This window comes from Bufo gargarizans, chromosome 9 (genome assembly GCF_014858855.1).
Source record: "Bufo gargarizans isolate SCDJY-AF-19 chromosome 9, ASM1485885v1, whole genome shotgun sequence".
NCBI lineage: Eukaryota > Metazoa > Chordata > Amphibia > Anura > Bufonidae > Bufo > Bufo gargarizans.
The window spans coordinates 177,613,012-177,639,308 of record NC_058088.1 but is presented as its reverse complement, the minus strand read 5'-3'; the positions used below and the strand labels follow the sequence as shown (position 1 = coordinate 177,639,308).

Sequence of the window (26,297 nt, the reverse complement as noted above, 5' to 3'; positions counted from 1 at the left end):
AATGTTGCATGTAACTTACCCCATGATGATATACCACGTTCTGATCATGGGTGTAACTATAGCCATAGCACTTGCTATGGGGCCCAGAGCTTGGGGGGGTCCCAGTCAGGTGCAAAAATATTGTACCTTTTAGTTGGGAATAACAATATGGTGGCATTTTGCTATAATGTGGGTTTTCTGATATAGGGTGCTATTATACATACATTATTCTGCTGTTTTAATTTTCTTACACTATGTGGAGGGGTCCCCATCTTATTTTGCAATGGAGCCCCATGAATTACAGCATAGATCACGGACAAATCTAAATTTCCCTCGGGAGCAGGGAAACAGAGAAAAAACTGAGCGCACAATAGGGTAGTATGTTCAAACACCGGATAAGAATGTCAGAGTGAGAAATATCCAAACTCACCTTATAGGGTTGTGCTCCGGCAGGCACAACGCTACTGTAGACTTAATAGAAACAAGACCTTTTAAACCAGGATTGCAGCCGCAGATTTTATGATCTCTTGGCTGGGATGTCCAGTCCCCCAAAAGGATTCGTAGGTAAGGAAAAAGAGGTTCTGCATCGGCGCAAATTCACCAGTGAAAGCGGTCTTAATAGATAGATTATTTTTGTTTTAATAAGAAACAACGCATTTCGGGGATGAGAGACTCCCCTTCATCAGGTTTCACTGGTGAATTTGCGCCGATGCAGAACCTCCTTTTCCTTACCCATGAATTTCAGTTACACCCCTGGTTGGGATGATATGTGATTTACCATGTCCTAGGGTTGCCATCTTTCCCAACAAAAAATACTGGCCAAGTTAAAACAAGGGGTGTGGTTTTGAGAGCATGGCTTTTAAAAAAAAAATATATTATTTTTTTCCCCGTCATTTTTATATATAAAATGCAGTAAAAAAAATGATGCAGAAGCCTCACGTGACTGATATCTATAGGTAATAATCCTTTACTGAATAATAAGCTTTTTCTATGTAGTTCCAACTCCCATCATCTTCAGCAATGAAGATGAACATCGTGAGGAGGTATCAGGTACCGTATTTTTCCTTTTATAAGACACACTTTTTCCCCCCAAAAGGGAAAGAATTGCAGTTTGTCTTATAAAGCCAATACTACTGAGCGTTTCCATTATGAAAGTGTTCACTAGTATGCAGTAGGTGCGGGGAGTGCTTCCTGTACTCACCCTTCCTGATCTTCTTCCATGGGGCTAAGCTGCACTGTCCTGGCCTCGTACAGCATCAAGATGTAGTGCACACACTATAGGCTGACGCTGTATGCAGTCAGGTGACAGTGCAGCGTGGGCCTGGAGAAGACAAGGGGGCACGACTGCTGCAGAGACCTATGAGCTTGGAGAGGAGCGGCAGAGCAGGAGAGGTAAGTAAATGTATTTATTTTATCTCTGATCTGAGGTCTGATGGGGGTCTGGCATGAAAGTCTGATCTGAGGTCTGATGGGGGTCTGACATGGAAGTCTGACCTGAGATCTGATGGGGGTCTGACATGGAAGTCTGATCTGAGGTCTGATGGGGGGTCTGACATGGAAGTCTGATCTGAGGTCTGATGGGGGGTCTGACATGGAAGTCTGATTTAAGGCCTGATGGGGGTCTGACATGGAAGTCTGACCTGAGATCTGATGGGGGTCTGACATGGAAGTCTGATTTAAGGCCTGATGGGGGTCTGACATAGAAGTCTGATCTGAGGTCTGATGGGGGGTCTGACATGGAAGTCTGATCTGAGGTCTGATGGGGGGATCTTTAATGGAAGTCTGATCTGAGGTCTGATGGGGATCTTTAATGGAAGTCTGATATGAGGTCTGATGGGGGGGTCTGACATGGAAGTCTGATCTGAGGTCTGATGGGGGTCTTTAATGGAAGTCTGATATGAGGCCTGATGGGGGTCTGACATGGAAGTGTGATCTGAGGTCTGATGTGAGGTCTGATGGGGGTCTGACATGGAAGTCTGACCTGAGTCCTGATGGGGGTCTTTAATGGAAGTCTGATTTAAGGCCTGATGGGGGTCTGACATGGAAGTCTGATCTGAGGTCTGATGGGGGGGTCTGACATGGAAGTCTGATCTGAGGTCTGATGGGGGATCTTTAATGGAAGTCTGATATGAGGCCTGATAGGGGTCTGAAATAGAAGTCTGATCTGAGGTCTGATGGGGGGGTCTGACATGGAAGTCTGATCTGAGGTCTGATCTGAGGTCTGATGGGGGTCTGACATGGAGGTTTGATGGGGGTGTAATCTGATGTCCTAATATGGGGTTCTGATCTGATGTCCTGATATGGGTGTCTGATCTGAGGGTTTGATATGGGGGGCTGATCTTAGGATTTGATATGAGGGCTGATGAAAAATAGTTTTTCCTTCTTTTCTTCCTCTAAAATCTGGGGTGCTTCTTATCATCGGGTGCGTCCTATAAAGCACAAAAATCCAGTAATTGTTGCTATCTGTACACATGAAATATGGAAAACATTGGATCTCACCCGCTCCTGTAGACTGTGAATCACCTCCGCCTGGAGAAGGCATTGCACTGTGCTTGTGTTGTCCAAGTGATGATCGCTGTACAGATGTCTGAGAAGATGTTAGCAGAGAATGTAAAGGGGTCTACAAAGCCCACATTAAATTGCAGGTCCCACTGGCTAATAATGCTATTAATATGATTGTTCTAAAATGAGCTTGTTATTTGTACACTATATAGAAGCATTATTTGTTTGCACTATGTGATGGCTATATTAATGTGTACTTTATATTGGCATTAATTATGCAAACAGCATGGCGGTATCCTCTACATACACGGTATGGTGACTTTTTAATTAAGGCAATGACTGTCGAAATATCATCCCCACACCTGTGTGTGATGATTTAGATAATTTAAGATAATAATAAAGATAATTTAAGATGATGTAAATAGATGTACATAGTACATTTGTCCTGGTGCCTAGGGCAGTCTCTTTACATAGGTTTCGAGTTTCAGTACCTAAGAAAATGCCAGTGATCTGTGAAGGTCTTCTCACACCGTGGAAACTTGCAGGCACCACCATAGTGAATGGAATAGAGGAGTTCAGTGCTTTAAGGCAAAATACAAATAGTTGACTTTCTAACTTATCTGCTTGTTAACATGGTACAGAATTTCCAGCACATCTAGTTCTTCACCAGTATCCTACAGATCCATGCATGAGATTTTAATCTGTGGCAAAATACAGTACCGGAGAGTGAAAAAACAATACCTGGAAACCTTCATGCGATTGAGCTAAGATTCAAGTATAAATTTCTGGTGGAGCCTGGTCAATGATCACACAACCAAGGTGGTGCCCCCTTTATTTTGGGTTTAAGGGTGCCTGGGAGATTCTTCACCCCATCCAGTCCTAGATGTTCTCCATGGTGGAGAGATCTTGTGATGATGGAGCTGGGGCAGCTGCTGGAGATCCTGGAGAGTAAGTTGTTTAGCTAGGGCAGTGTGTGGACAGACGTTATCTTGTTGGAAAGACATGTCTCTTAGCATAAAAAATAAATAAAAAAAAAGCAGTAGGACTGGTTCCACAATGTCCTGGACATACCAAAGGCTGGTCCGTGTTCCCTCTATGAATACAAATAGGAACGACCATGGTGGCTAATGGCTTACCACACCATGACAACTGGTGTTCGTCCTGTGTATCTCCGAACTATGCATGATGGCAGTAGGACCAGTTCCATGATGTCCTTGACATACTGAAGGTTGGTCAATGTTCCCTCCGCAAATACAGATGGGAATGACCATGGTAGCTAATGGAGCCCCACACCATAACTCCTGGTGTTGGTCCTGTATGTCTCCGCATTATGCACGAGGGCAGTAAGTGCTCTCCAACTCTGATGTGGCCATCAATACTACCAGGGCAGAACTTGTTTTCATCTCATAACGCTATTGTTGGCCATTGTTGGCCTCATCAGAAACTCATCTCAATCGCATTAAACTTTCCAGGTGTTCATATTTCATTTTCCAGTAGTGTCAATAAATCTCCATGTCCTCATAAGTGTTCCAGCTCTCTTAGGATATGCTCACTCAATTTGCAAATCCGACATGTATTTACTACAGGACTTGGGGCAGAAATCTGAGCCTGACATTCAGATTCCACGGCTATGCAATTTGATGTGCAATGGATTGGTTTGATAATTACCCCCATTCAATGGGGCTAATCCGTCAGGGCCTAGTTTGGTGTCTTTCCCATGTGGAATCTGCAGGAATAAGTAACAAGAACATTTTGTGGAAACTCCGCTAACATTCACGGGACGTGGAATGATTGCGGAGGTCAATATGGATTTCAATGTGAACAGAAGTCCTTAGAAACCTTTAGGTTCCATTCAGACACCCGTAGTGTTTTGCGGTCCACAAAACACGGACACCGCACATCGCCAGACCCATATAGAGAGAATTCCTATTCTTGTCCGCAGTTGTGGACAAGAATAGGACATGCTCTATTTTTTTGCGAAGCCGCGGACCGGAAGTTCGGGGACGTGGAACTGAAGTGCGTAAGCGGACAGCACACTGTGTGCTGTCCGCATCTTTTCTGGCCCTATTGAAAATGAATAGTTCCACACCCGTTCCACATAATTGTGGAACGGATCCAGACCATTCATACAGACGTCTGAATGGACCCTTAGTCTGTACACTTTTTATATTTCACCTGATAGAGCAGCAGTTTTTGCTCCAAAGCTATTCTTATTTCTGTAACTGGGGGCAGGACTCCATAGTTATTCATTTTGAATGCTATGGAGACAGGGGTGCACCGACGATGAGGCGAGGTGAGGCGATTGCCTCAGGCGGCACCAGGTAGGGGCAAAACGGGGGCAGTGGAAGGGCCATGAGCAATGAGCACTACATATTCAACGGCATCCCTGTACTCAGGACAGCAATACAGTTGAATGCTGTGACGGGGCATGGGAGCAGTGTCTCCCTGGCCCACTATTTCCTCTAATAGGCTTTAGTCCTAGTTCCTGTAGCCTATCAGAGACTGGTATCATCATCATGGCGCTGCCTGAGCCGGGCTGCATAGAGCTCAGGGTACAGACTAGAAGAGGTCTGTGTCTTGCACTGCATCACTGACAGCAGGATGGTTTTCCATTTTTTTTTAGTACAAGTAATGGTGAATTAAAGAGCAAATGCCGTTTCTTATTTTTTCATCAATGAATAGTATAAGCAAACACAAGAAAAATTGTAATATATCTTATCAGAGGAAGATGCTTCCTTTCCTGCTTCCCCTCCTCTTCTTTAAATGTCTATTCACTGCTTGAAGACCATTGAAGAAAGCACTACGGGGACATTGTGGCTGTAAAAAGGAGCATTTTTGAATTGGCACACATTATAAGGGGACATTAGTTCTACTAGGGGCACTAAATGGGGATAGTTTTTTGTACTGACACACGTTATAAGGGAGCATTTTTTGTACTGGCACATAAGGGGGCTTTTTTGTACTTAGCACACATTGTAAGGGAGCATTTTTGTACTGGCACACATTATAAGGGAATATTTTTGTACTGGCACACATTCTAAGGTGGCCAATATGGGGACATTTATTCTACATGGGGCACTGAAAGTTTTTTTTTATTTATACTGGCACGCGTCATAAGGGAGCATTTTTTGTACTGGCGCACATTTCAAGGGGGAATTATTTTACTGGCAAACTTTATAAGCGTTCATTGTTTGTACAGGCACACATTATAGGGGGATTATTACTACTGGGGGCACTATGGGGGCATTATTAATTCTGGAGGCAAAATGAGGGACATTACTACTATTTGGTGCACTGTTACCACTCTGGCAGAGAATTATTACTATTGGTGGGACTTTTGGCAAGTACCATGGCACAGTATCAGGTTAGCACAATCATTTTTGGAGGACACTGTTTACGGCACTATAAGTTTGGGGAACATTATTTTCTGTGCTCAGTTATTTTTTAGGGCACTGTGTGCCAATAATTATTGAAGGAAAACTATCTGTGTGGTTATAGTATTTTCAGGCGGATTATCTGCAGTATATTGGGAAACACGGTGGGCACAATATTAGAGGTGCCAGGATGGGGTGTTCAGAAGGTGGGGAGGAGGATGGAGTGCCAATAATTATTGAAGGGAAACTATCTGTGTGGTAATAGTATTTTCAGGGGGATTATCTGCAGTATATTGGGAAACACGGTGGGCACAATATTAGAGGTGCCAGGATGGGGTGTTCAGAAGGTGGGGAGGAGGATGGAAAAGTAGTTGTCAAACTCTGCAGACACAAGAAATAATCATGGTGGTCTGGTCTGAATGGAGAAGATAAAGAAAGAGATTATCTACATCAGAGGGCACGTCACTGGATGTATGTGGCGCTGTGTTACTACCCTGTATGTTTTTTAGCTCTGTATGTAATGTTTTCCAAGTACTTTGTATGTCTTTAACAGTAGGGCTGGGGTTAGGTTAAGAAATTGACATGGGGGGAGGGCGCTGTTTCATTTTTCACCTCAGGCAGCAAAAAGGCTAGGTGCACCCCTGTATGGAGAATTGTTTTTGGTTGCTCATCTGCTGGCCTGCAGTGAGGTATAGCTTGACCCATGGTTCCCAGGAGTGTCTGGCTTTCAAAATCAGTCAATTTTTGCCTCCCAAGTACACAAGTGGGAGGCACTTCTACTACCTTATGGTAGGACAGCCCCAACATAACCTCAGAGCTCTAAATGCAAATGGCTGATTTTGACTATTTCAGACAACAAGGAGATGATATGAGAATGATCACTCGTGATGGACACACCGTTGTCTACTGAACAGGAAATCGTCAGGTTGGAATTTTTTGGGCCTTGTCGAAAAGGTTGATGATCAGATCATTTGCAGGAAAGATCCAATAGATCAAAGATTGCCCATAATCCACCTGATACTTATGTGTACGGCCAGCTTTAGGGTTGCTATTAAATTCATCTTTGTGAGACAGAAAACTGCTAGAACATATCATAGTTCAAGCCATAAGAGGAAAATACACACTTTTCTTTTATACAACTACTGACCTGTCCTTGTTCGGACCATCATTGAAGGATTTCTTTTGGGTTCTCTCGGTATTTGAGGACAACTCCCGGACATAGGCGGACGCACTACTTTTCTTGTTGACTGAATCTTCTTCGCCTTTTCCAAAACCTGATTCATGTTGGACCCAGCCCAGACTGGCAAGATTGAATCCTGTGACAGCATAATCACATTGAGTACATGTTGTCAGGGTTAGACTTGGTGAAAGTCAAGGGAGGATCAAAGAATTCACATATTTAAGGTGTGTACCTCCTCATATTTTAGTTCACCTGCCATTCCATTCGTACTTACCTGAGGGCTTATCATGTTCTGTCTTAATGAAACCCCCGCCATTCGGGTATAATCCGCTTTACACATAAATCATTCTTCAAGTTCATTAAAGGGGAACTAACCCAGACCTCATCTACAGAAGAGTGAACATCCCACCCATTCCTATAATTCAGTGGTCTCCAACCCATGGCTTTCTAAATGTTGCAAAACTACAACTCCCAGCAGGCATTGACAATCATGTGTGCTTCTATAGGTACCATGAGATTTTCCCCCAAAGAACCCCACGTGGACTGAAAAGGACAACTGATTTTGATGCTTCGAGGCCTTTATGGAACACCATATGGAACTACACAAGAGCAAGGAACTCACCTGGTACCCAAACCGAACACCCTACGGAAAGTTGATGTAAACAATATGGTGTCATGTGGAACTTGGAATGTGAATTTGTACCAATTTAATCTTATCTCAGTGTGCACCGGTGATGACCTATTACTTCTCATTTTGTTAAATTGGCCATAACATTGTAAGCAATAGGAGATGTTCTTCCTGCGTGTCTACCTGGCAGCTTCTTGTTTTCAGGTTTCACTGTCCCTTGTAAGGTGGAAAATTATGTGTAAGAGTGGGAAGGTGTCAACCCATGTAGATTGCCCAAGATTGTGGCCAACATGGGGGAGTGTTTGGCCACAGACGCCATGGTGGTGGAGACTCAAAAGCGGCCATACCATGTGGGAGTACAAGAACTTAAGGATGCATATGCATATAAGATGTAGCTCTCTAGGAGTCCAGGGAGTGCTTATAGGCTGTCTTGTCGCCGCCAGTGCAGTTTAGTGTGCTGAGTAGCCAGTGGCTGTGAGGAGGGCTCGTTTCGTCCCACCAGGTAATTTCCCTGTAGTGTCTGTGGCCAGTTCACCCCTTGATACTGGAGAAGCAAAGTTGAGCTCCACTTACAGCATCATGTCTCTCTGCTTCTGTTATTCTGCTATTGCCTGTAGGTCCTAACCCGGCTAACCCCTGTCTTTATGAGTTGTACATCCCCTCACATCATAGTTTCAGCCATGCCACATTTACCTGGAGGCACGGGGAGCACCTGTTTGTGTTTGTTCATTACGTGAAAATATCTTGAAGGCTGCGAGGTTGATAATGATGATGATGATAGTGATGGCAATGATGATGACGGTAATGAAGGTGAAGTAGATGATGTCAGATGTAGGGCTGGAGATTGAGAATAGGAGTCTCTGGTGATCTGTGAGAAAATGACAGTAAGTCAGTAGTGCTACCCTCCAAAAACCTGTGTTTTTAAGTTTTTATGACTTTTATAGGTTTAGTAAAATCAGGTCTTGATTAAAGCAACAATAGGATGAACAATAGTTTGCTGATCTTTTAAAGATACCACTTTCAGTGGTACAAAGGTGTGTGTGAGGGCTTAAAGGGGTTGTCTAGGTTTTTTATATCAATGGTATCAATGGCCTATCCTCAGATTGGTGGTGGTCCAACACCCTGTACCCTGCTGATCAGCTGTTCAGAAGTAGCTCTGGCAGCAGAACTACACAGTTCCATCCATTGTGTAGAGGACGGAGCGCTTTACTGCAGCACTGTTCCCATTCACTTCAGGGGGACAATGCTGCAGTTAACTGCTCTGTCATTGCACAATGGATGGAGCTGTGTTTTTTAGGCGCAGACTTCCAGTGCAGTACTGAAAAGGTAACAGGGAGTGCATGGTTTTGGCTTCCGCCGATCTGATATTGGTGGCCTATCCTGGCATTAATATCAAAATCCTGGAATATCCCTTTAAACCGGTTTTCACTAGATTCCCACCACGAAGCACAAAGTAATCACCGACTTAGGGATTAGCTGAAGGGTGTACGGAAGGTAAAAGGACGTATGCAGGAGTCAGAGACCAGAAGTACAAAAGGACAAATCCAATAAACAGTCCAGGAGTTGGGTGCCAGGAATCAGTCAGTGGAGTGTATATCCAGAAGAAGTGGTCATTAGCAAAGCCAAGGTAAAAATCACAGGAAATTCCCAGTTTACACTAGGACAACACAGGAATCATGTTGAAAGCTCAATAACTGGCAAGGAAATCCTGGGAAACCAAGTTATATAGCCCGGCCTACAATCCCTAATTAGCAACTACTGCAAAGCACAGATTCGAGAACAAAAGGAAAATTAAAGGGTTATTCCAATCTCAGTTGAACATGGCTTAGCTAATCCTCAGGGCAGAGTAACTGAAGCAGGCGAGCAAGCTGTGGTATGCCGTTCCTGTGAATCCCACAGAAGTGAATGGAAGCCACAAACCCCAGGGAGCACAGTCCACTAGGCTGTTTCTGGAACTCCGCCCACCCCCGATCATGGCATATGAAGGTTACTCTAATCTCAGCCATGTTTGACTGAGCTATATAACCTATTGACTCTTAGGGCCCATTCACACGACCATATTTTCGGTCCACATCTGCAGACCCATTCTTTTCAATGGGGCCAGAAAAGACATGGACAGCACAAAGTGTGTTGTCCGCGTCCCTATGTCCACCCCACAAAAAAAGATAGAGCTCCAATTGCATGGTTGTTGGAATTCTGAGAAAATACCAAAAATGTCTGATAACGTACCCATACACGTTAGTCTGAAGTTCACCAAAACAGACCATTTCTGATAATATGGATAACAAAATTTAACAAGGAACGATAGTTGGAAACAACCGATGACAGACCACCCTTGTCTGAAAAGAAGTTGACCAAGTTTGATATTTTTGTCGGATGCAAGATCCTACAAGATCTTTCACCCATTGCCCTGTTTCATTGAACCTATATGGCCAGTCTGAACAACTGTAATGACTAATATGGAGTAAAATGTGCATGGCTGTGTCTGCAAAACGACTGTTCACCAGATGATTGTCAATGACCACCAGTAGAAGAAGGTTCTTCACCTATCTCTAGAATGGACCTCATTCTAGCTGGTTGTGGTGGCCAGAAGTGGTGAGGACTATGGAAACCTCCTGCCGTCTTGTCTCTTCTTCATTATTCCTGTCTTGATTATGTTTATTCAATGTTTGTCCACGCTTCAGATGTTTCTGGGTATATATAGACTCTGTTTGTGGTCACCAAACGGCCATTATCAGGAACCTTCCTGTGTTTGTTGGTCGTGATTCAGCGACGGTGTTACAGCCAAGACTTTGAAGTTATAGACACAGCAATCATGTCTTTCCAGGAATAAGACAAGCAAATCATGACACAGTCCTATAATTGTTATAATAATGATCAGGGGAGCATACCACCCACTTCTCTGTTTGTCTTGAACGTTTCCTTTTAAGTTGGGAACAGGTTTTATTATTTTATGTTTATTTGATGTTTTAATTGCTGTCGATCTTTAAAGGTGTACTACACCCATGAAACCTGGATTATCCTATTGGAACTTTCCTTTTTCAGCTATAAAATACTGAACTGCTGATTAGAATAAACATATCCATATGGTAAAATGTAGATATTCTGCAGAAACGATTCAGATTTCATCTTCTGAAACCAGCATGGCCTCTTAGTGGTGAGAGGCCGCTGAGTAACAGGAGAAGAGGTGCAAAATGGCTTGGCAAAATGTCAGGAATGACCATGGTTCTCTAATCTTCAAACTATGGAATATACTAAGAAGGGGAGGCGTCCCATCAAATTGGGAACTTCATCATGATGTACGCCCCTATCAAGTGCAAAAATCTTCCATTAAAGATGCCCTACCCCCCATACATCTTCAATAGCCATCAACTATCTCTTACAGGAGAGGACTGGCTATAGACCCTATATCCAAGCTCTGCTCTTGGACCCCAGGTACATAAAGCCTCCTTAATTCTGCTGTATTGCCATCCTCAGGATGATAATACAGTTAAATACTGCATCGGGGTGGCAGTATTTTGTGCTGCACTGTGGTATTTGGTTCTGCTGGGGCGTTTTTTTGTGCTGGTCTATGGTATTTGGTTCTGCTGGGGCGTTTTTTTGTGCTGGTCTATGGTATTTGGTTCTGCTGGGGTGGGGGGGATTTTGTGCTGCACTGTGGTATTGGCATCTGCTGGGGTGGTGTTTTGTGCTGCACTGGGGTATTTGGTTTTGCGGGGACAGTACTTTGTGCTGCACTGTGTTATTTGGTTCTGCTGGGGCGGTATTTAGTGCTGCACTGTGGTATTTGGTTCTGCACTGGGGTGATATTGATTGCTGCACTGTGGTATTTGGTTCTGCGGGGACAGTATTTTGTGCTGCACTGTGGTATTTGGTTCTGCTGGGGCGGTATTTTGTGCTGCACTGTGGTATTTGGTTCTGCTGGGGCGGTATTTTTTGCTGCACTATGGTATTTTGTTCTGCAGGGGTGATATTGATTGCTGCACTATGGTATTTGGTTCTGCTGGGGCGGTATTTTGTGCTGGTCTATGGTATTTGGTTCTGCTGGGGCGGTATTTTGTGCTGGTCTATGGTATTTGGTTCTGCTGGGGCGGTATTTTGTACTGCACTGTGGTATTTGGTTCTGCAGGGGCGGTATTTTGTGCTGCTCTGAGGTATTTGGTTCTGCTGGGGCGGTATTTTGTGCTGCACTGTGGTATTTGGCTCTGCTGGGGCTGTATTTTGTGCTGCACTGTGGTATTTGGTTCTGCTGGGGCGGTATTTTGTGCTGCACTGTGGTATTTGGTTCTGCTGGGGCTGTATTTTGTGCTGCACTGTGGTATTTGGTTCTTCTGGGGCGGTATTTTGTGCTGGTCTATGGTATTTGGTTCTGCTGGGGCGGTATTTTGTGCTGCACTGTGGTATTTGGTTCTTCTGGGGCGGTATTTTGTGCTGGTTTATGGTATTTGGTTCTTCTGGGGCGGTATTTTGTGCTGGTTTATGGTATTTGGTTCTGCTGGGGCGGTATTTTGTGCTGCACTGTGGTATTTGGTTCTGCTGGGGCGGTATTTTGTGCTGCACTGTGGTATTTGGTTCTTCTGGGGCGGTATTTTGTGCTGGTCTATGGTATTTGGTTCTGCTGGGGCGGTATTTTGTGCTGCACTGTGGTATCTGGTTCTTCTGGGGCGGTATTTTGTGCTGCACTGAGGTATTTGGTTCTGCTGGGGCGGTATTTTGTGCTGCACTGTGGTATTTGGTTCTGCTGGTACTGAGAGTGAACGAGAAACTTCTCCAGCCGTGTGGCACACGTGGACGCAGGCCTTGTGGCTTTCTAGCTTCCTTTCTGGCACTCACCGGATGGATGACCACGGCTTGCTTGTTTTCATGTAGCAGAGTCCGCAGGTATGACGAGGAGCCGAGTGCGGCCGGAGGGCTCACCATGAAATAAGGGCTCTGCTGCCAACAGAAGACGTTTATATTAGTGCTGAGGATTATTCGCCTTTAGGGCTCATACACACAAACGTATTTTCTTTACGTGTCCGTTCCGTTTTTTTTTGTGGACCATATGTGGAACCATTCATTTCAATGGGTCCGCAAAAAAAGACGGAAGTTACCCCGTATGCATTCCATTTCCGTATTTCCGTTCCACAAAAAAGTAGAACATGTCCTATTATTGTCCGCATTACGGACAAGCATAGTACTATTAGGGGCCGGCTGTTCTGTTCCGCAAAATACAGAATGCACACAGATGTCATCCGTATTTTTTGTGGATCCGTTTTTTGCGGACGGCAAAATACATACGGTCGGGTGCATGTGTCCTTAGGGCCCATGCACACGGACGTATGTATTTTGCAGTCTGCAAAACACGGATCCGCAAAAAATACGGACGGCGCGTATTGCATTCGTGTTTTTTGTGGATCCATTGTAACAATGTCTGTCCTTGTCGGCAAAACGGACTGCGATAGGACATGTTCTATTCATTTGTGGAACGACTTATGGATACAGAATGTACACAAAGTCATTTCGTGTTTTTTTTTTAAGTAAATGATTCCGAATACGGGCCGTAAAAAAAAAAAAAGAACGGAGACGGAAACAAAATACATTTGTGTGCATGAGCTCTTCATCACAGGTCGTTACCTGATGTAGCTGCGAGGCGGCGTTCCTGCGATTCCATTGACCGATCGGCCCCTTTCCTTTTCCATCAGGCGGAAGGTCACTCTCTAGAGATGAAGTCTGCACAGTCTTGTCTTGGGAGCTAGGCATTGGGGCCTTGAAATAGCTGCTAATAAAGGGTTAATGCAACAACCAGTTACTGCTATGATATGCATATGGCATAATAAATTAGTGCCGGGCGCTGAGTGCCAGGCAAGTGGCTCTGGAGGTTTTATACCCGGGGAAGATGGGGGGGGGGTATAGGTATAGACAAAAAAGGGAAGTGGTATCTGTCCTTTATACTTTTGTGATCCACTCCAGGGTTGGGCAACCTCCGGCACGCCAGCTGTTGTGAAACTACAACTCCCAGCATGCACACTTGCTCTGCTCTTCTAAGAAATGAATGGAGCATGCTGGGAGTTGTAGTTTCACAACAGAAGGTTGCTGCTGACCCCTGTCCTAATAGGTGGCTGGCAAAAACACTCGCAGCACCGCATATCACAGGAAAACCTAACCGGTCAGGTGCAAAGTCAACTGGAAGAATCTGCAGATAAAACGCTAATGCTTGTAAGGCTCTGTGCACACCATATCTGAACGTTCCGTCTGCGGTATACGTTTCTGACATAAAGGCTGTGCACACCATATCTGACCGCTCCGTCTGCGGTATACGTTTCTGACATAAAGGTTGTGCACACGGCGTTTGACCCTTCCGTCAGATGTACACACTTCTGACATACCGGCTGTGTACACTGCGTTTGGCCCTTACGTCGGAGGTATACTCTTTTGACATACCAGCTGTGTACACTGCATTTGACCCTTCCGTTGGCGGTAGACGCTTCTGACATACTGGCTGTGTACACGGCGTTTGACCCTTCCGTTGGCGGTAGACGCTTCTGACATACCGGCTGTGTACACTGCGTTTGACCCTTCCGTTGGCGGTAGACGCTTCTGACATACTGGCTGTGTACACTGCGTTTGACCCTTCCATTGGAGGTAGATGCTTCTGACATACCGGCTGTGTACACGGCGTTTGACCCTTCCGTTGGCGGTAGACGCTTCTGACATACCGGCTGTGTACACTGCGTTTGACCCTTCCGTTGGCGGTAGACGCTTCTGACATACTGGCTGTGTACACTGCGTTTGACCCTTCCATTGGAGGTAGATGCTTCTGACATACCGGCTGTGTACACTGCATTTGACCCTTCCATTGGCGGTAGATGCTTCTGACATACCGGCTGTGTACACTGCGTTTGACCCTTCCGTTGGCGGTAGACTCTTCTGACATACCGGCTGTGTACACTGCGTTTGACCCTTCCATTGGAGGTAGATGCTTCTGACATACCGGCTGTGTACACTGCATTTGACCCTTCCATTGGCGGTAGATGCTTCTGACATACTGGCTGTGTACACTGCGTTTGACCCTTCCATTGGAGGTAGACGCTTCTGACATACTGGCTGTGTACACTGCGTTTGACCCTTACGTCGGAGGTATACTCTTCTGACATACCGGCTGTGTACACTGCGTTTGACCCTTACGTCGGAGGTATACTCTTCTGACATACCGGCTGTGTACACTGCGTTTGACCCTTCCGTTGGCGGTAGATGCTTCTGACATACCGGCTGTGTACACTGCGTTTGACCCTTCTGTCGGAGGTACACGCTTCTGACATACCAGCTGTGTACACTGCGTTTGACCCTTCTGTCGGAGGTAGACGCTTCTGACATACCGGCTGTGTACACTGCGTTTGACCCTTCCATTGGAGGTAGACGCTTCTGACATACTGGCTGTGTACACTGCGTTTGACCCTTCCGTTGGCGGTAGACGCTTCTGACATACCGGCTGTGTACACTGCGTTTGACCCTTCCATTGGAGGTAGACTCTTCTGACATACCAGCTGTGTACACTGCGTTTGACCCTTCCGTTGGCGGTAGACGCTTCTGACATACCGGCTGTGTACACTGCGTTTGACCCTTCCATTGGAGGTAGATGCTTCTGACATACTGGCTGTGTACACTGCGTTTGACCCTTCCGTTGGCGGTAGATGCTTCTGACATACCGGCTGTGTACACTGCGTTTGACCCTTCAGTCGGAGGTAGACGCTTCTGACATACCGGCTGTGTACACTGCGTTTGACCCTTCCGTTGGCGGTAGACGCTTCTGACATACTGGCTGTGTACACTGCGTTTGACCCTTCCGTTGGCGGTAGATGCTTCTGACATACCGGCTGTGTACACTGCGTTTGACCCTTCAGTCGGAGGTAGACGCTTCTGACATACCGGCTGTGTACACTGCGTTTGACCCTTCCGTTGGCGGTAGACGCTTCTGACATACCGGCTGGGATCTTTCCCGCCATATACATAGAGCTCAGACGCAATGTGCACTATGTCTAACAAACCACAGCAAAAAAATTGTAATAAAACAGTAAAAATAAATGTCCGGGATCGGTCTGCTTTTCTGTTTTCTAGAAAGAGCGCCACTCTTGTCCATGGGTAGTTATTGGTATTGCAGCTCATCTCCATTTAAATGCATGGGGTTGAGCTGCAATACCAGACACAGCTTAATTTACCAACTATCACCCCTATCATGAACGGTACGTTTTGAAGTTCACACTGACACAGGAATGCCTCTCAGTCCATGTGACACACAACTGCAGCGTGGCATGAGGACCTACCCATCCGCTGTGGACATTGCCACCTGTCTCCAGACAACTGAGCCTTCTACTACAAAGAGATCTAAAAATGCCACTTTCCAATGGAAACTCCCCTCCCCCACCACAGAGCGGTTTTCCGTTGTGACGGGTACTCCTGGTTTTTGAGTACGCCGTCTGTTGGTTTCTCTCGTCTGAGATGTTTTTTTACAGGAAATGAAGCCAACGTGGGAAGTGTCTGCATCTGCGGCCTCCCCTCCTGCGGCTCTTCATGAATGAGAAGCTCCTTCTCTACGTCTCGCGGTAACCTTTACAAGGAGGGGTAGTCTGACGTCACTGCCGACATTGGACGGGACTTTTTTTTTTAACATTTTTTATTTTACATAGATACTTGGAAAATCCAGATTATAACCATATGAAATGACAGAGAATATTCAGTGTTAGGCCTCATGCACACGACCATATTTTTTTTGTGGTCCGCAAAACACGAATCTGCAACAAAAAAAACCGGATGAGATCCATGTGATGTCCGTTTTGTTTGGAACCATTGTAACAATGCCTGGCCTTGTCCGCAAAATGGACAAGAATAGGACATGTTCTATTTTTTGGGGGGACAGACAGACACGGAATGCACACAGAGTCATTTCCGTTTTTTTTTAAGCCCCATTGAAGTGAATGGTTCCACATACGAACCTGTAAAAAAACAGAACGGAAACGGAAAAAAAAAAACTATGTTTGTGTGCATGAGCCCCTAGGCGCGCAGACCCATTCATTTCTAAGGGGCCGTTTTGCAGACAAAAAAAATATTAGATGTTAAAAATTTCTTCTTATTTTCAGGTAAGATTATTTGATGGAGTAAGATTTTTTATTTTTTTTTGCTAAACATTTTATTTGAAAATAATATTAAAAAAGCAATTTATTACAATAAGGCTGGGTTCACACCTGAGCGTATTCGATAAGCGCTGTTTACAAGGCGTTTTTATCGGGCGTTTTTGAGGCGTATTTTGGGGCGTTTTTGTATTTTGGAAACGCGCGTCATACGCGTGTTCTTGCTATTGACCACAGAGGCGTACAATGAAAAACAGAGGTGTTACGCGCGACAATACGCCCCAAAGAAGCTCCTGTACGCTGGGTTCACACCTGAGCGTTCGCGATGGAGCGCTCTGTATGCGCGATTGTACGGGCGTTTGCAATCGCGCATACAGAGACAAGCAAACGCCCATTGTCGCGCGTTCCCGGAAGTCTATGTACGGGAACGCGCGACAAGACGCCCCAAAGAAGCTCATGTACTTTTTGGGGCGTCGGGCGTTTTACGATCGTACGCGCTGTAAAACGCCCAGGTGAGAACCATTCCCATAGGGAATCATTGGTTTCTCCTTGTTGAGCGTTTTACAGCGCGTAGGAACGCTCAGGTGTGAACCCAGCCGTACTTCTTGGGGGCGTAGGGCGTTTTACAGCGCGTTCGTACGCGCTGTAAAGCGCTCGGGTGAGAACCATTCCCATAGGAAAACATTGGTTTATGCCTGTTGAGCGTTTTACAGCGCGTAGGAACGCGCTGTAAAACGCTTAGGTGTGAACCTAGCCTAAAGAGTATTTGAAAAAATAGTAGATATAAAAAATGTCTTACTTTTGTTTTTTGAAATAACATTATTTGCTGGTGTAAGAATTTTATTTTTTTCTGCTAAACATTTTATTAGAAAATAATATAAAAAAATGCAATTTATGACAATAAAAATTATTTGAAAAATGTTAAATGTCTTCTAATTTTATTTTTGGAAATAACATTATTTGCTGGAGTAAGTTTCTTTTATTAAAAAAATATATAAAAAATGCGTAAGTGTCTTACTTTTATTTTCTCAAGGTACGATTAGTTGATGGAGTAAGATTTTTTTTGCTAAACATTTTATTAAAAAATAATATTTAAAAATGTCATTTATTACAATAATGAAAGATAATGTTAAATATTAAACATTTCTTCTTACTTTTATTTTCTGGAAGCTCCTCTACTTGACTACTGCCCCTTTAATTGTAGGGGGCGTGGCTTTGCGTTGCAGCATCATAACTTTGTGCTGCTGATATATGAAAACTGTACGGGAATGAACAATCGTATTAGCGATCATACATCCTTCTGCCATCCATCATTAGGCTACATGCACATCGAGTTATTTGTTTCCGTGTCCGTTCCGTTTTTTTTTTGCGGATAGGATGCGGACCCATTCATTTCAATGGGTTCCACAAAAAATGCGGACAGCAGACCGTGTGCTGTCCGCATCAGTATGTCCTTTCCGTAGCCCCGCAAAAAAAAATAGAACATGTCCTATTCTTGTCCGTTTTAGGCATGGTTACAATGGATCCGCAAAAAAACAAAAACTGATGGCATACGGATGTCATCCGTTTTTTTTTTGCGCATCCGCAATTTGCGAACCGCAAAACACATACGGTCGTGTGCATGTAGCCTTATGCTATTATCGCCAATCGGTGCTCATTACCCGGCAGAATATCAGCCCATGTAGAAGGACCCTGACAATGTGTACGCCTAAGGCCTCATGCACACGACAGTATTTTTTTGCGGTCCGCAAAAAGGGGTTCCGTTGTTCCGTGATCCGTGTCTGTTTTTGTTTCCGTGTCTTCCTTTATTTTTGGAGGATCACCAGACATGAAGGAAAGTAAAAAAAAATCTAAGTCAAGTTTGCCATGCAAATGATAGGAAAAAAGCGGACGCGGGCGCAGATGACAATCTTGTGTGCCTCCGTGTTTTTTCACAGGACCCATTACTAGAATGGGTCCGCGAACCGTTGTCCGTGAAAAAAATTGGACAGGTTATATTTTTTTCACGGACTGGAAACACGGATTACGGACGCGGATAACAAACGGTGCATTAGCCGAGTCTTCCACGGACCCATTGAAAGTCAATGGGTCCGCAGAAAATCACGGAAAATGGAACAACGGACACGGGACACAACAACGGTCGTGTGCATGAGGCCTAATACGCGGAGACGAGGTAGTCAGCCATAAATGACACTAGGAGATTTGGAGAATGTGCGATGCAGACACTAGATGGCGCTGTGGACCAGACATTATAATAATGGCCGAGACTTTGCGCTGAATAAACTACAGAACAATCCAAAAAGAACAAGATTTCATGACCACATCGACACATAGACCCCAGGATGTGACATAGGAGCTGGAAAATATTAAAAAGTTGCTGTTGCCTCCCTGACACATATGTTTTAGTAACTACTTGCATCAACCATCGGATAACAATTCTGGAGCATCTATTCTTATGATTCTATGTTGTGCCATTCCTTTATTATTCCTACTAGCAGTTTGCAATGAAGGTCCAGATGGGTGTCACCGGTTAGGAGTGATCCTGCATTCTTGCTACCCCCCCCCCCCTAAACTGGTAACACCCATCTGAACCTTTGTGCAAACTGCTAGTATTTAATTCATAACATATAGCAGGAATAATAAAGGAATGGCAGATTGTGGAATCATAGGAATAGATGCTCCAGAATTATTACATGGGGGTGCAAGTAGTTGCTAAAACAGACATGTCAGGAGAGGTGAGAGGTCGGCAAAAGGAAAAGAATAGGGCATGTTCTATAATTTACAGAAAGTCCACACGAATGCGAAGAGCACACGGGTGACATCTGTGTTCTGTCCGAACTTTTTGTGTTCCCATAGGAATGAATGGGTCTGCGTGCAATCCCCTAAAAATTGGGCATCAGATACGGACCGAAAATAGGGTTGTGTGAATGCACCCTAAGTAAATCTCCCCCATGTTACAATCAGTAGTCCTATATGCTGGGTGGGGGGGTAGGTGGAATAGTTGGCTGCCTAGTGCACCGATGTGCAATTTATTGACTGCCTTAAAGGGGTATTCTGGTTGTTAGAAGTTATCTCTATCGACTGGGACCCCCACCGAACACGAGAATGAGGGCTCCGTATCCTGTGCTGCCCCTGAAATGAACAGAGCGTGTGGCTGCTCCATTCTTTTCTATGGGAGTTCAGTCCATCTGGGTGTTACCAGTTGGGTGTGTCCCTGCACAGCCTGCCACTAGCAGCACTGGTAGTGTCAGACTGTACAGCGGCACCCCCCAGCTAATAATACCCAGATGGACCTTTATGCATAACCTTCTAGTAGGAATTATGGATAAAGGTCCATCTGGGTGTTACCAGTTGGGGGGGGGGGGGGGGTCCCTGTACAGTCTTTTCTAGTAGGAATAATAGAGGAATGGCACAACATAGAGCCACAAGAATAGACATTCCAGAATGGTCATTTAAACAGATACGGTATGTCCGAAGAGGTGACGGACCCCGGCTGGGGATATCCTGATGTATGGCAATATGTACGTTTTATATGACATATCCCAGCCGCCAGGTGTGCAGTATGTTAGGAAGTTGCTATTTGAGCAATTCCTTTTTCGGGAAAAAATAATTTCAAATTCAGACTGTGCGCTTCGACCCAATCGCACTTTGCTGACATACAAAAGCATAAAACATCATAAATCACACAGCAGCCAACGCTATGATGGCAGACATTAGCTGTAATGCTTTGCATTCAGTTCCCTGACCCCGTTTTACGGCGAAGCTTGCAAACAGTAATTAGCTTTTTGGAATGGTTCGGCCTCGTTATGCAGCGTATTGTGATCTGCATGAAAAAGGGGCTAAAAATACATGTTTACATCATTCCTCGGTTATTTCATCTCTACCAATGGGTTGCACAATGTTGACTGAATAAACAATGTGTATTATAACAAACCACCTCCTCCGAGCCAGAGAAATCGGAGGCACCGCGTATTTATAGGCTCCAAAGCAGATGGAAAATATGTACAAAAGAAAACAATGACACAGGGAATGGTAATTAACTCCGAGGACCCCGGGTGCTGCCTTCTCCTTGGTTCCAGGCGCTTAGGACTTGGCTGTGAAGTCACTAGCACTTGTATAACACAAGTGTGAGTGTGTTTGCAAGTAAGGGTCTAGTGCATAAGCCTATAGGATCTGAGTGAGTGCCGAAGTTTCTTAAAGAAACAGTGACCTCGAAATGGACCATATACGCATATGTGGTCACTAAATAGGAGGGTTGGCTGACTTGCTATTAAAAAGGACCTGTCACCATATTACAAAATCTGAATGGCTTATATGGGCTAAATAGCGCTGCTTCTGTGCACATGGCATTGTTTAATTTATCTGCCTGTGACCCGCCATTCTTGAGATATGTCCTCCTCAACTTACAGGGCCAAATCATTGCGGACAGCATGAAAATGGCCTGCTGCAGCGTGATCGTGCAAGGTGTAGAAAATCTTGTGTGAATATGCTACATACTGTCTTCAGCCAGGACATTTTCTAACTTAGAGTGGAGTGAGATGCTACCACTGAGACATGTCCTGGTTGAATTTTGTATACAGCGTGATCACAGAAGATTTGCTATATCTCATGGGATTATGCCGCAGCAGGCCTCTCTGGCACAGCCTGTGATGAGGCTCATGGGATCATGCTGCAGCAGGCCACTCTGGCACAGCCTGCGATGAGGCTCATGGGATCATGCTGCAGCAGGCCTCTCTGGCACAGCCTGCGATGAGGCTCATGGGATCCTGCTACAGCAGGCCACTCTGGCACAGCCTGTGATGAGGCTCAAGGGATCATGCTACAGCAGGCCACTCTGGCACTGCCTGCGATGAGGCTCATGGGATCGTGCTGCAGCAGGCCACTATGGCACAGCCTGCGATGAGGCTCATGGGATCATGCTACAGCAGGCCACTATGGCACAGCCTGCGATGAGGCTCATGGGATCATGCTACAGCAGGCCACTATGGCACTGCCTGCGATGAGGCTCATGGGATCATGCTGCAGCAGGCCACTCTGGCACAGCCTGTGATGAGGCTCAAGGGATCATGCTACAGCAGGCCACTCTGGCACTGCCTGCGATGAGGCTCATGGGATCGTGCTGCAGCAGGCCACTATGGCACAGCCTGCGATGAGGCTCATGGGATCATGCTACAGCAGGCCACTATGGCACTGCCTGCGATGAGGCTCATGGGATCATGCTGCAGCAGGCCACTCTGGCACAGCCTGCGATAAGGCTCATGGGATCATGCTGCAGCAGGCCACTCTGGCACAGCCTGCGATGAGGCTCATGGGATCATGCTGCAGCAGGCCACTCTGGCACTGCCTGCGATGAGGCTCATGGGATCATGCTGCAGCAGGCCACTCTGGCACAGCCTGCGATGAGGCTCATGGGATCATGCTGCAGCAGGCCACTCTGGCACAGCCTGCGATGAGGCTCATGGGATCATGCTGCAGCAGGCCACTCTGGCACAGCCTGCGATGAGGCTCATGGGATCATGCTGCAGCAGGCCACTCTGGCACTGCCTGCGATGAGGCTCATGGGATCATGCTGTAGCAGGCCACTCTGGCACAGCCTGCGATGAGGCTCATGGTATCATGCTACAGCAGGCCACTCTGGCACAGCCTGCGATGAGGCTCATGGGATCATGCTACAGCAGGCCACTCTGGCACAGCCTGCGATGAGGCTCATGGGATCATGCTACAGCAGGCCACTCTGGCACAGCCTGCGATGAGGCTCATGGGATCATGCTGCAGCAGGCCACTCTGGCACTGCCTGCGATGAGGCTCATGGGATCATGCTGCAGCAGGCCACTCTGGCACAGCCTGCGATGAGGCTCATAGGATCATGCTGCAGCAGGCCACTCTGGCATAGCCTGCGATGAGGCTCATGGGATCATGCTGCAGCAGGCCACTCTGGCACAGCCTGCGATGAGGCTCATGGGATCCTGCTACAGCAGGCCACTCTGGCACAGCCTGCGATGAGGCTCATGGGATCATGCTGCAGCAGGCCTCTCTGGCACAGCCTGCGATGAGGCTCATGGGATCCTGCTACAGCAGGCCACTCTGGCACAGCCTGCGATGAAGCTCATGGGATCATGCTACAGCAGGCCACTCTGGCACAGCCTGCGATGAGGCTCATGGGATCATGCTGCAGCAGGCCTCTCTGGCACAGCCTGCGATGAGGCTCATGGGATTATGCTACAGCAGGCCACTATGGCACTGCCTGCGATGAGGCTCATGGGATCATGCTGCAGCAGGCCACTCTGGCACTGCCTGCGATGAGGCTCATGGGATCCTGCTACAGCAGGCCACTATGGCACAGCCTGCGATGAAGCTCATGGGATCATGCTACAGCAGGCCACTCTGGCACAGCCTGCGATGAGGCTCATGGGATCATGCTGCAGCAGGCCTCTCTGGCACAGCCTGCGATGAGGCTCATGGGATTCTGCTACAGCAGGCTACTATGGCACTGCCTGCGATGAGGCTCATGGGATCATGCTGCAGCAGGCCACTCTGGCACAGCCTGCGATGAGGCTCGTGGGATCATGCTGCAGCAGGCCTCTCTGGCACAGCCTGCGATGAGGCTCATGGTATTCTGCTACAGCAGGCCACTATGGCACTGCCTGCGATGAGGCTCATGGGATCATGCTGCAGCAGGCCACTCTGGCACAGCCTGCGATGAGGCTCGTGGGATCATGCTGCAGCAGGCCTCTCTGGCAGAGCCTGCGATGAGGCTCATGGTATTCTGCTACAGCAGGCCACTATGGCACTGCCTGCGATGAGGCTCATGGGATCATGCTGCAGCAGGCCACTCTGGCACAGCCTGCGATGAGGCTCATGGGATCATGCTGCAGCAGGCCACTCTGGCACTGCCTGCGATGAGGCTCATGGTATCATGCTGTAGCAGGCCACTCTGGCACAGCCTGCGATGAGGCTCATGGTATCATGCTGCAGCAGGCCACTCTGGCACTGCCTGCGATGAGGCTCATGGGATCGTGCTGCAGCAGGCCACTCTGGCACTGCCTGCGATGAGGCTCATGGGATCGTGCTGCAGCAGGCCACTCTGGCACAGCCTGCGATGAGGCTCATGGGATCATGCTGCAGCAGGCCACTCTGGCACAGCCTGCGATGAGGCTCATGGGATCATGCTACAGCAGGCCACTCTGGCACTGCCTGCGATGAGGCTCATGGGATCATGCTGCAGCAGGCCACTCTGGCACTGCCTGCGATGAGGCTCATGGGATCGTGCTGCAGCAGGCCACTCTGGCACTGCCTGCGATGAGGCTCATGGGATCGTGCTGCAGCAGGCCACTCTGGCACAGCCTGCGATGAGGCTCATGGGATCCTGCTACAGCAGGCCACTATGGCACAGCCTGCGATGAGGCTCATGGTATCATGCTACAGCAGGCCACTCTGGCACAGCCTGCGATGAGGCTCATGGGATTATGCTATAGCAGGCCACTCTGGCACAGCCTGCGATGAGGCTCATGGGATCATGCTACAGCAGGCCACTCTGGCACAGCCTGCGATGAGGCTCATGGGATCATGCTGCAGCAGGCCACTCTGGCACAGCCTGCGATGAGGCTCATGGGATCATGCTGCAGCAGGCCACTCTGGCATAGCCTGCGATGAGGCTCATGGGATCATGCTGCAGCAGGCCACTCTGGCACAGCCTGCGATGAGGCTCATGGGATCATGCTGTAGCAGGCCACTATGGCACTGCCTGCGATGAGGCTCATGGGATCGTGCTGCAGCAGGCCACTCTGGCACAGCCTGCGATGAGGCTCATGGGATCATGCTGCAGCAGGCCACTCTGGCACAGCCTGCGATGAGGCTCATGGGATCCTGCTACAGCAGGCCACTATGGCACTGCCTGCGATGAGGCTCATGGGATCATGCTGCAGCAGGCCACTCTGGCACAGCCTGCGATGAGGCTCATGGGATCATGCTGCAGCAGGCCACTCTGGCACTGCCTGCGATGAGGCTCATGGGATCATGCTGCAGCAGGCCACTCTGGCACAGCCTGCGATGAGGCTCATGGGATCCTGCTACAGCAGGCCACTATGGCACTGCCTGCGATGAGGCTCATGGGATCATGCTGCAGCAGGCCACTCTGGCACAGCCTGCGATGAGGCTCATGGGATCATGCTGCAGCAGGCCACTCTGGAACTGCCTGCGATGAGGCTCATGGGATCATGCTGCAGCAGGCCACTCTGGCACAGCCTGCGATGAGGCTCATGGGATCATGCTGCAGCAGGCCACTCTGGCACAGCCTGCGATGAGGCTCATGGGATCATGCTACAGCAGGCCACTATGGCACTGCCTGCGATGAGGTGCTTTACAGGTTCTCTCCAATCAGTATCAAATGGGATAAAAATCAACCAGGGATGACCCCTTTTCTCCTAGAGCCCCATAATGGCCGTACTGTCTGCCTCTATGGAGGATCAATCATTAAAGGGGTTGACCCATGAAAAATATTCTACCGTTTTCAAATCATCACCTGAATCTGAACACTTTTGTAATTGCATGTAATTAAAAATTTAGCATAGCCACTAAGTTATTCAATGAAATGTATCTGTATAGCGCCACCTGCTGTTTGTTTTTTTATGTCATTTCTTTGGCTCACTGAGATGGCCGCACATGCTCAGTACCATCCTTCAACTGCCTCCTGAGCTGTGATAGGGAGAGAGGGGACACACCCCCTGAGCTGCAGCAGAAAGGTCACGCCCCTTGAGCTGTCAGCCTGATATAAATCTAGTAGAGCAATGAACGGGGAGATCTCTGGATCCATGTGAGGTACAGGGCTGGTTCTGGCTTTGTTAGAAAGAGATTGTCATGTCCTATATGATGCCTGATTTTCATTTTTTACATTAGTCATGGTAAACCCCTTTAAGACACAGTGCCCCAATCACTGATAACAAAAACGTAAAAGTAAAAAAAAAACACAAAATGTGACATTTTCATGCCATTTTTTTTAAAAATAAAGGGAAATGACGTGTCTGTATGTCCGTTCCGCCCCCCAAAAAAGGTGTGCCGTTTGCATCTTTTGTGGCCTCATTGAAACTAATGGGTCTGTACCGTTTCGCAAAATTGGGGAACGGATGCAGACCCATTCATACGGTCGTGTCAATGTGCCGTATGTCCTATTCTTGTCCTTTTTGCGGATAAGGACAGGCATTGTTGCAATGGATCCGCAGTAAAAACAGATGCAACTCAGACGTCACACAGATGTCATCCGTTTTTTTTGTGAATCTGTGTTTTTTGCGGACCACAAAATAAATACGGTCGTGTGCATGAGCCCTTAGGGTCCATTCACACGTCCGTATGAATGGGTCGGTATCCATTCCACAATTTTGCGGAACCCATTCATTTCAATGGGGCTGCAAAAGATGCAGACAGCACAACGTGCGCTGTGCGCATCCGTAGTTCCGTTCCGCGGACCCCAAAAAAGACATGAATAGGTATTTTTATCACATGGCCGGTGTCCGCGTTTTGCAGATCCGCAA

At 47.0% G+C, this 26,297-nt stretch overlaps 1 protein-coding gene across 6 annotated transcripts in view; it reads right to left on the bottom strand.

The window, feature by feature from the left end:
* FOXP3 (forkhead box P3) overlaps window positions 1-26,297 on the bottom strand; it is a 49,820-nt gene that overhangs the window by 10,045 nt on the left and 13,478 nt on the right. For 3 of the 6 annotated variants that reach the window (XM_044268261.1, XM_044268263.1, XM_044268266.1), the window contains 6 exons: window positions 13,280-13,424; window positions 12,497-12,598; window positions 8,357-8,531; window positions 7,003-7,171; window positions 2,973-3,062; window positions 2,479-2,566 (listed from right to left, as the gene is read on the bottom strand). In XM_044268261.1, the coding sequence (XP_044124196.1) occupies window positions 2,479-2,566; window positions 2,973-3,062; window positions 7,003-7,171; window positions 8,357-8,531; window positions 12,497-12,598; window positions 13,280-13,424 (769 nt within the window). Of the gene's footprint in view, window positions 1-2,478; window positions 2,567-2,972; window positions 3,063-7,002; window positions 7,172-8,356; window positions 8,532-12,496; window positions 12,599-13,279; window positions 13,425-15,966; window positions 16,186-26,297 lie in introns of those variants that run through there. The other 3 variants (XM_044268265.1, XM_044268262.1, XM_044268267.1) reach the window with 3 other exon arrangements.